General features: G+C 27.0%; 1 protein-coding gene across 1 annotated transcript in view; it reads right to left on the reverse strand.

The window, feature by feature from the left end:
* Window positions 1-9,950, reverse strand: part of LOC101896960 (uncharacterized) — a 66,464-nt gene extending 56,514 nt beyond the window's left edge. Inside the window, exon 1 of the mRNA XM_059129538.1 lies at window positions 9,513-9,950. Within this exon, the coding sequence (XP_058985521.1) occupies window positions 9,513-9,926 (414 nt within the window). The 5' untranslated portion in view covers window positions 9,927-9,950. The remainder of the gene's footprint in view (window positions 1-9,512) is intronic.
* Between the last annotated feature and the right edge of the window lie 1,481 nt (window positions 9,951-11,431).

The raw sequence follows: 11,431 nt of genomic DNA on the forward strand, positions 1-11,431 counted from the left end.
TTTTTTTTCAAAGACCATCAGACATCGATTTTAAAAAAATATATATTTTTTCAAAGACCATCAGACGTGGATTTTAAAAAAAATATATTTTTTTCAAAGACCATCAAACGTGGATTTAAAAAACTATATTTTTTCAAATACCATCAGACATCGATTTAAAAAAAATATATTTTTTCAAAGACCATCAGACGTGAATTTTAAAAAAAATATATTTTTTCAAAGACCATCAAACGTGGATTTAAAAACATATATTTTTTTCAAAGACCATCAGACGTGGATTTTAAAAAAAATATAGTTTTTCAAATACCATCAGACGTGGATTTAAAAAATATATTTTTCAAAGACCATCAGACGTGGACTTAAAAAAATATATTTTTTTCAAAGACTATTAGACGTGGATTTAAAAAAAAAATAAATTTTTTTCAAAGACCATCAGACGTGGATTTAAAAAATATATTTTTTCAAAGACTATCAGACGTGGATTTAAAAAAAAAATAAATTTTTTTCAAAGACCATCAGACGTAGATTTAAAAAATATATTTTTTCAAAGACCAAAGACCAAACGTTGGAAAAAAAAACAGCTTCATGCAACAGGCCACAAGCTAGTGTTTAAAGAATATTTCTTTAAGAACCCTCAGTACTACATACTTGGGTGTATTAAAAAATATAACAAACAATGTAATTTAATAAATGTTTATTAATAAAAGGTGATGTTTTCAGGTACCCTAAAGGCTATAAACGTGAATTGTTTAAAAAATAGACTTCCATAGCCATAAACATGGATTTTTTTTACGAATATCTTATTCACGGACCCTCAGAGTTATCAGGTGAATTGTATAAAGGATACTTTTTTTATCGTGGAATTGTAAAGAATATTTTAAAGGACCTCCATGGCAATAAATGTGGATTTTGAAACAATATTCTTGCGAAGATCTTTAAGACCAATCACTTTATTATTTTATGAATATTATTCATAGACTCACTGAGCTTTAATGGCGTATGTTTAGAAATAATTAGAAATTTTTATCATATTTTTTCCCAAATACCCTGAAATGGACTTTTCTAAAGAGATCTAGGGTCTAAAACCGTTATTTCAATGAGATAAATAAAAAAATATTTCAATTTTTTTAGAAAAATATAAAATTGGGGAATTTTTAAAAAATATATTCTATTTAAGTTTCTAAAAATATTTTTCTAAGGATTTTTCCAGATGTGTTTTTTTTAATATATACTTTTAAGGACCTTCCGTCATAATTAAAAAAAGGTTATTTTTTTCCAGGGGCTATGAGTCTTGAATTAAAAAAAAATAAATATTTATATTTTTCAAGGGCTATAAATTGTGGATTTTGAAAATAATATTTTTTCAAGGACGATGAGAAGTAGATTTTTTAAAAATATTCCAATGGCGATAAAAATATTTCATGGTTTCAAGGACCATGGAATTTTTAAAAAAGTTTATTTTTTATCAAGGAATATCAAACGACAAAGACTATTATTATATAATATTCTTCTATGAGTCATAGATTTTTCAAAAATATTTTTTCAATGGCCATTAGAGGTGGAGCTTTTTAAAAAACTATATTTTTTCAGGGACTTTCAGACGTGGACTTTTATGTTAATTTTTTTTCCAAGGGCGATGAGAAGCAAATTTTTAAAAATATTTTTTTCAAGGGCCAGGTGTTGTGGATTTTTTTTTAAAGAAAAGAATCCTTCGATTCTTAAACGTACCTTTTTGGGGTATAATTTTTCGTATCTAAAAAATGTAAAATCGTAGATTTTTAAAGAATATTTTTCTATCAAAGAACAAATACTGGTTTTTGACGAGAATATTTTTCAAGGACGTTCGATGCTATAAACTTGGACAAGAATATGTTTTTTTTTTAGAATATTTTTCAAAGTATCCTCAAGGCTATAAACACCAGAACCGTAAAGATGGGCTTTCTAAATTTTTTTAAGGACCATCAAAGCTTAAATCTTTGATTTTTAATGTGGAACTTTAAAAATACTTCTCAAAAACCCTAAAGGTTACAAATTATACATTTACAAGGATATTTTTCATACATTATCATATCTTCAGTATTTTAAAATAATAATTTCTTCAAGCAACTTTAAAGCTATAATCGGATTTTTTTTTTTTTTTTTTTTTTTTTTTGAGAAAAAAAAATATTTTTTTCAAAGACCATCAGACATGGATTTAAAAAAAAAATATTTTTTAAGGACCATCAGACGTGGATTTTAAAAAATATATATTTTTCAAAGACTATCAGACGTGGATTTAAAAAAAAAAATATTTTTTAAGGACCATCAGACGTGGATTTAAAAAATATATATTTTGTCAAAGACCATCAGACGTGGATTTGAAAAATATATTTTTTTCAAGGACCATCAGACGTGGATTTGAAAAATATATTTTTTTCAAGGACCATCAGGCGTGGATTTAAAAAATTTTTTTTTCCAAAGGTACAAATGTGGATTTTTTAAAGAATTCATTTATATTTTTAAGAGCCATGAGAGATGTTATTTTTAAAATTTACATATTTTTTCCAAGGGCTACGGGATGTGGATTTTTGAAAAATATTTTATTCGAGGACCATGAGAGTTGGAATTTTTTAAAAAAGTTTATTATACATTTACATTTTTTTTTTTTTTTTTTTTTTTTTTTTTTTTTTTTTTTTTTGAGAAGAACTATTCCAAACTATAACCCTGGACTTTTTTGGGATGATCAGATGTTCAAACTTGGAATTTTTAGGCCTTTTTTAAGGACCATCAATGTTTTAAAATATTTTTTTTAAGAACATTTTTTTCAAAGACGTAATTTTATTTCAGAATATTTTTCAAGGACACATAGAGCTAAACATCACTTTTTTCCAAATTTTCAGTTTTTTTTTTTGTTTGACAGATCTTGAAAACCGTGAATACTTAGAATATATTTTTAGGGAATTATCCTCAAGGACCCTCAGAGACCTAATTGTGAATTTCATACCGATATTTCTTAAATACCATTCGAGCCATAAAGATGGATTATTTAAGGAAATTTTTTAAGCACCATCAGAGCATTTTTTAAAATATTTTTTCTGAGTTCTATAGAGTGTCTCTTTTTCGACCACATTCCCTCAATTTTTTTCCTATTCATATTAATTCTTATTGCTTCATTTAGTGTATTTGTTTTTTCCGATTAATTGCGAACATTGTATCGAACTAACAACGACAGCTCTTTATTTGTTGAAACAACATTCACCGAGATATGCCTGCCAACCATCGGTATTTTGATATGAATTTAATGGCGTTTTGGAATTACATCTCGTTTCGAATCGAACATAATTGCAATCTAATGAATTTTTGATTTAATTTTTGTTTGATTTGTTTTTTTTTTTTTTTTCTCTTAAACCTGACTTCAGCTGTTCGTTCATACCGCGAAAATGTTAAGAATTGTTGCGTTACCATTTGTAAAACATTGATAAGCCGAACATCGGCGGTGCCGCCATTTAAGGGTAAAAATCGTAACACCAACGTCATTCGCCATTTGGTCAGAACAACATGTTCCGCAATACTGTCTGTTGTCGTAGTTGCTACGTTAATTTAACGCCTTGGGAAAATGAAGGAGGTGACACCCTAATGCGTTCTCTTGTTTTTTTTTTTTTTTTTTTTTTTTTTTTTTATTTTTGTTGAAGGAGACAAAACGTGACTTGTGGTCAATTAAAACAATTTCGTTCGTTTCAATTCTCGGCGGAATGACATGGGCTTTTATGGTGAGTTCGATTCGATTTTTTTCTACAAAAAGATAAACTTGTGTTGAAAATCTGTTCCAAATCTCCTGGGAATTAAATGTGTTAATGGCACAGGGTGGTCCATTCGTTGAGATATGTGATATTTCCAAAACGATGGTTTATTTCGGATTCCAATTGCAAAGAATTTTGTTTCGAAGATATTTGTTGGAATTTCGTTGGATTTTTTAAATGTTGGAGCAGAAAAATGGAGAGAGGGCAAAGTTACATTTTTCGAAATTGAAAATTCCTAAATCGAAGCGTGAGTAAGAATATTTGAGATTTATTTTTAAGTATTATTTACCTGGAGACCTGGATTTTATAAAAAAAATATTTTTAAAGGCCATGAGACGTGGATTTTATAAAAAATATTTTTTTAAAGATCACGAGACGTGGATTTTATAAAAAAAATATTTTTTAAAGGCCATGAGACGTGGATTTTAAAAAAAAATATTTTTTAAAGGCCATGAGACGTGGATTTTATAAAAAATATTTTTTAAAGACCATGAGTCGTGGATTTTATAATAAATATTTTTTAAAGGCCATGAGACGTGGATTTTATAAAAAATATTTTTTAAAGGCCATGAGACGTGGATTTTATAAAAAAATATTTTTTAAAGGCCATGAGACGTGGATTTTATAAAAAAAATATTTTTTAAAGGCCATGAGACGTGGATTTTATAAAAAAATATTTTTTAAAGGCCATGAGATGTGGATTTTATAAAAAATATTTTTTAAAGGCCATGAGACGTGGATTTTAGAAAAAATATTTTTTAAAGGCCATGAGACGTGGATTTTAGAAAAAATATTTTTTAAAGGCCATGAGACGTGGATTTTATAAAAAAATATTTTTTAAAGGTCATGAGACGTGGATTTTGTAAAAAATATTTTTTAAAGGCCATGAGACGTGGATTTTATAAAAAATATTTTTTAAAGGCCATGAGACGTGGATTTTATAAAAAATATTTTTTAAAGGCCATGAGACGTGGATTTTATAAAAAATATTTTTTAAAGGCCATGAGACGTGGATTTTATAAAAAATATTTTTTAAAGGCCATGAGACGTGGATTTTATAGAAAATATTTTTTAAAGGCCATGAGACGTGATTTTATAAAAAAAAAATATTTTTAAAGGCCATGAGACGTGGATTTTATAAAAAATATTTTTTAAAGGCCATGAGACGTGGATTTTGTAAAAAAATATTTTTTAAAGGCCATGAGACGTGGATTTTGTAAAAAAATATTTTTTAAAGGCCATGAGACGTGGATTTTATAAAAAATATTTTTTAAAGGCCATGAGACGTGGATTTTATAAAAAATATTTTTTAAAGGCCATGAGACGTGGATTTTATAAAAAAATATTTTCTAAAGGCCATGAGACGTGGATTTTATAAAAAATAATTTTTAAAGGCCATGAGACGTGGATTTTATAAAAAATATTTTTTAAAGGCCATGAGACGTGGATTTTATAAAAAATATTTTTCAAAGGCCATGAGACGTGGATTTTATAAAAAATATTTTTCAAAGGCCATGAGACGTGGATTTTATAAAAAATATTTTTTAAAGGCCATGAGACGTGGATTTTATAAAAAATATTTTTTAAAGGCCATGAGACGTGGATTTTATAAAAAATATTTTTAAAGGCCATGAGACGTGGATTTTATAAAAAATATTTTTTAAAGGCCATGAGACGTGGATTTTATAAAAAATATTTTTTAAAGGCCATGAGACGTGGATTTTATAAAAAAATATTTTTTAAAGGCCATAAGACGTGGATTTTATAAAAAAATATTTTTTAAAGGCCATGAGACGTGGATTTTATAAAAAAATATTTTTTAAAGGCCATAAGACGTGGATTTTATAAAAAAATATTTTTTAAAGGCCATGAGACGTGGATTTTATAAAAAAAAAATTTTTAAAGGCCATGAGACGTGGATTTTATAAAAAAAATATTTTTTAAAGGCCATGAGACGTGGATTTTATAAAAAAAATATTTTTTAAAGGCCATGAGACGTGGATTTTATAAAAAAATATTTTTTAAAGGCCATGAGACGTGGATTTTATAAAAAAATATTTTTTAAAGGCCATGAGACGTGGATTTTATAAAAAAATATTTTTTAAAGGCCATGAGACGTGGATTTTATAAAAAAATATTTTTTAAAGGCCATGAGACGTGGATTTTATAAAAAAATATTTTTTAAAGGCCATGAGACGCGGATTTTATAAAAAAATATTTTTTAAAGGCCATGAGACGCGGATTTTATAAAAAATATTTTTTTAAGGCCATGAGACGCGGATTTTATAAAAAATATTTTTTTTAAGGCCATGAGACGCGGATTTTATAAAAAAAAAATATTTTTAAGGCCATGAGACGCGGATTTTATAAAAAAAAAATATTTTTAAAGGCCACGAGACGTGGATTTTATAAAAATTTTTTTTTAAAGGCCATGAGACGTGGATTTTGTAAAAAAATATTTTTTAAAGGCCATGAGACGTGGATTTTGTAAAAAAATATTTTTTAAAGGCCATGAGACGTGGATTTTATAAAAATAAATATTTTCAAAGGCCATGAGACGTGGATTTTATAAAAAATATTTTTTAAAGGCCATGAGACGTGGATTTTATAAAAAAATATTTTTTAAAGGCCATGATACGTGGATTTTATAAAATAAATATTTTTAAAGGCCATGAGACGTGGATTTTATAAAAAATATTTTTAAAGGCCATGAGACGTGGATTTTATAAAAAATATTTTTTAAAGGCCATGAGACGTGGATTTTATAAAAAAATATTTTTTAAAGGCCATGATACGTGGATTTTATAAAAAAATTATTTTTAAAGGCCATGAGACGTGGATTTTATAAAAAAATATTTTTTAAAGGCCTTGAGACGTGGATTTTATAAAAAAATATTTTCTAAAGGCCATCAGACGTGGATTTTATAAAAAATATTTTTTAAAGGCCATCAGACGTGGATTTTATAAAAAATATTTTTTAAAGGCCATGAGACGTGGATTTTATAAAAAATATTTTTTAAAGGCCATGAGACGTGGATTTTATAAAAAATATTTTTTCAACGGCCATGAGACGTGGATTTTATAAAAAATATTTTTTAAAGGCCATGAGACGTGGATTTTATAAAAAATATTTTTTAAGGGCCATGAGACGTGGATTTTATAAAAAATATTTTTTAAAGGCCATGAGACGTGGATTTTATAAAAAATATTTTTTAAAGGCCATGAGACGTGGATTTTATAAAAAATATTTTTTAAAGGCCATGAGACGTGGATTTTATAAAAAATATTTTTTAAAGGCCATGAGACGTGGATTTTATAAAAAATATTTTTTAAAGGCCATGAGACGTGGATTTTATAAAAAATATTTTTTAAAGGCCATGAGACGTGGATTTTATAAAAAATATTTTTTAAAGGCCATGAGACGTGGATTTTATAAAAAATATTTTTTAAAGGCCATGAGACGTGGATTTTATAAAAAATATTTTTTAAAGGCCATGAGACGTGGATTTTATAAAAAATATTTTTTAAAGGCCATGAGACGTGGATTTTATAAAAAATATTTTTTAAAGGCCATGAGACGTGGATTTTGTAAAAAATATTTTTTTTAAAGGCCATGAGACGTGGATTTTATAAAACAAAATATTTTTTAAAGGCCATGAGACGTGGATTTTATAAAAAATATTTTTTTAAGGCCATGAGACGCGGATTTTATAAAAAATATTTTTTTAAGGCCATGAGACGCGGATTTTATAAAAAATATTTTTTTTTAAGGCCATGAGACGCGGATTTTATAAAAAAAAAATATTTTTAAAGGCCATGAGACGCGGATTTTATAAAAAAAAAATATTTTTAAAGGCCATGAGACGTGGATTTTATAAAAAATATTTTTTAAAGGCCATGAGACGTGGATTTTGTAAAAAAATATTTTTTAAAGGCCATGAGACGTGGATTTTATAAAAATAAATATTTTCAAAGGCCATGAGACGTGGATTTTATAAAAAATATTTTTTAAAGGCCATGAGACGTGGATTTTATAAAAAATATTTTTTAAAGGCCATGATGCGTGGATTTTATAAAAATAAATATTTTTAAAGGCCATGAGACGTGGATTTTATAAAAAATATTTTTATAGGCCATGAGACGTGGATTTTATAAAAAATATTTTTTAAAGGCCATGTGACGTGGATTTTATAAAAAAATATTTTTTAAAGGCCATGATACGTGGATTTTATAAAAAAATTATTTTTAAAGGCCATGAGACGTGGATTTTATAAAAAAATATTTTTTAAAGGCCTTGAGACGTGGATTTTATAAAAAAATATTTTCTAAAGGCCATCAGACGTGGATTTTATAAAAAATATTTTTTAAAGGCCATGAGACGTGGATTTTATAAAAAATATTTTTTAAAGGCCATGAGACGTGGATTTTATAAAAAAATATTTTCTAAAGGCCATGAGACGTGGATTTTATAAAAAATATTTTTTCAACGGCCATGAGACGTGGATTTTATAAAAAATATTTTTTAAAGGCCATGAGACGTAGATTTTATAAAAAATATTTTTTAAAGGCCATGAGACGTGGATTTTATAAAAAATATTTTTAAAGGCCATGAGACGTGGATTTTATAAAAAATATTTTTTAAAGGCCATGAGACGTAGATTTTATAAAAAATATTTTTTAAAGGCCATGAGACGTGGATTTTATAAAAATATTTTTTAAAGGCCATGAGACGTGGATTTTATAAAAAATATTTTTTAAAGGCCATGAGACGTGGATTTTATAAAAAATATTTTTTAAAGGCCATGAGACGTGGATTTTATAAAAAATATTTTTTAAAGGCCATGAGACGTGGATTTTATAAAAATATTTTTAAAGGCCATGAGACGTGGATTTTATAAAAATATTTTTTAAAGGCCATGAGACGTGGATTTTATAAAAAATATTTTTTAAAGGCCATGAGACGTGGATTTTATAAAAATATTTTTTAAAAGCCACGAGACGTGGATTTTATAAAAAATATTTTTTAAAGGCCATGAGACATGGATTTTATAAAAAATATTTTTTAAAGGCCATGAGACGTGGATTTTATAAATTTTTTTTTTAAAGGCCATGAGACATGGATTTTATAAAAAATATTTTTTAAAAGCCACGAGACGTGGATTTTATAAAAAATATTTTTTAAAGGCCATGAGACATGGATTTTATAAAAAATATTTTTTAAAGGCCATGAGACGTGGATTTTATAAATTTTTTTTTTAAAGGCCATGAGACATGGATTTTATAAAAAATATTTTTTAAAGGCCATGACACGTGGATTTTATAAATTTTTTTTTTAAAGGCCATGGAACGTGGATTTTATAAAAAATATATTTTTTTAAAGGCCATGAGACGTGGATTTTATAAAAAAATATTTTTTAAAGGCCATGATACGTGGATTTTATAAAAAAAAATATTTTTTAAAGGCCATGAGACGTGGATTTTATAAAAAATATTTTTTAAAGGCCATGAGACGTGGATTTAAAAAAAATATTTTTTAAAGGCCATGAGACGTATAATAATTTTTCTTTATTTCTAAAAGTTTAAACCTTCGGCTTCAATATGGAGTTATTTTCCTTGCAACTTCAACATTTTTCTCCAGGTTTCGTTTTAAGAAGTAGGATTGTAATAAAATAACGTTCTATACAATTGCATTTTTTTTATTTTGCCATGCTAATATTTTTCATTTTCACCCACCTGCACGTTGACAATTTCCCGCATTTCCGTTTGGTAATTCGAACAGCGCGGTGGAAATTCCAAACACCAGGTGGCGGTGCGTATCTTAACCGGTTGCATTGAGGGTGAACGTATCTGTTCCACATATTCTTCTTCGCGGGTGCAGATGTGTTTATCCTCCAACGAAGAGGCGGCATTGGGTTGCACAGCCACAGTCGGTTTGCTGGCAACTGCAACATGTTGGCTGTGATTTGTTGGGGGGTTAATGGAATCACCCAAAATTTGTTTCGTGTTATCGGCGCTAACATCACCGATAATGCCAGCTGTTAAATCGGTATTTATTTTCAAGCCATTATCATTGGCCTTGGCCATGGCACAAATCAAGAATAAATTTAGGAAAACTAAAATTTTTAAACACTTCCAAGGGGAGGACATGGTTGGCGGAGCAAATAATTTTTTTCTTTGGGAGGTATTTGTTTTTAAATTTTTATTTTTTTAATAAATATTTTTTTCTTATATCATGACTTCCATTTTCTCCAGACACTTTCACTTTCAGAACTTTGTTGTTGTTGTTTTGCGTTTTTTTCTAATTTCCGTTTTCCGCAATTCTGAGTTTTTTTCTGTTTCGTTTCCTAGCGTTAAGGCACGTTTAAACGTTGTCGTTGTATAGCTCGAACTGATCTGTAGAATGAAATTTTGTTTTTTCGCCGTCGAATTGAAATTCATGTGAAATTTGTAATTCGTTGTTGTTGCTGTAGTTGTGTGTTGTTGTAGTAGCGCATAAATGTTCTGACGACTCTCACCGAAATGTCTCCAAAATTCTAGACACCATTCATCGCACACAGCTTAGCTCAGCTCAATTGTGAGCGTTCAATCTTGATGATAATGATGTTGTTAATGCGTTTAATCTCTGCGTCACATTGTCTGCTCACAAATTGTATGCATTTGTGTCATTACAATGCTGCAGCAAAAAAAAAAAAAAAAAAAAAAAAAAAAAAACCAAAAAAAAAATTAAAATGTAAATCATAACGATCCCCCTAACCTTTGGCAGCAGCAGTCAACCCCCCACAAGTTGAGTAGCAACAGCCATAATGTCGACAACACCAATGATAACAACAACAACTTTATAAAATGTTTTGAGATAAAAAAAATTATTTAAAATTATTCTGGGAGGGCCGACACCCTACATCAAAAATAAAACAAAGCATGGCTTGGAAAAACAAAAAAAAAAAAAAAAATAAAAAAAAAAATTCACGCTTCTTCAAATGATGGTCCTTGAAAAAATAATTTTTAAAAAATCCACGTTTCACCAACTTGAAAAAATATTTTTTAAAAAATCAAAGTTTGTAATCTGGTTGTCTTAAAAAAATATTTTTTAAAAAATCCACTTTTATAACAGTCTTTGAAAAAATATTTTTTTAAAAAACCCACGTTTATAACAGTCTTTAAAAAATATTTTTTTAAAAAATCCACTTTTATAACAGTCTTTAAAAAAAATATTTTTTAAAAAATCCACGTTTATAACATTAAAATATTTTTTAAAAAATCCACGTTTATAACATTAAAATATTTTTTAAAAAATCCACGTTTATAACATTAAAATATTTTTTAAAAAATCCACGTTTATAACAAAAAATATTTTTTAAAAAATCCACGTTTATAACATAAAAATATTTTTTAAAAAATCCACGTTTATAACATAAAAATATTTTTTAAGAAATCCACGTTTATAACATAAAAATATTTTTTTAAAAAATCCACGTTTATAACATAAAAATATTTTTTAAAAAAGCCACGTTTATTCAACTGACTGAAAAAATATTTTTTAAAAAAATCCACGCTTCTTCAACTGACTGAAAAAAATATTTTTTAAAAATCACGTTTATAACAGTCTTTGCAAAAATATTTCTTTAAAAAATCCACGTTTATAACAGACTTTG

The sequence above is a fragment of the Musca domestica genome, unplaced genomic scaffold (assembly GCF_030504385.1).
Source record: "Musca domestica strain aabys unplaced genomic scaffold, Musca_domestica.polishedcontigs.V.1.1 62, whole genome shotgun sequence".
Lineage (NCBI taxonomy): Eukaryota > Metazoa > Arthropoda > Insecta > Diptera > Muscidae > Musca > Musca domestica.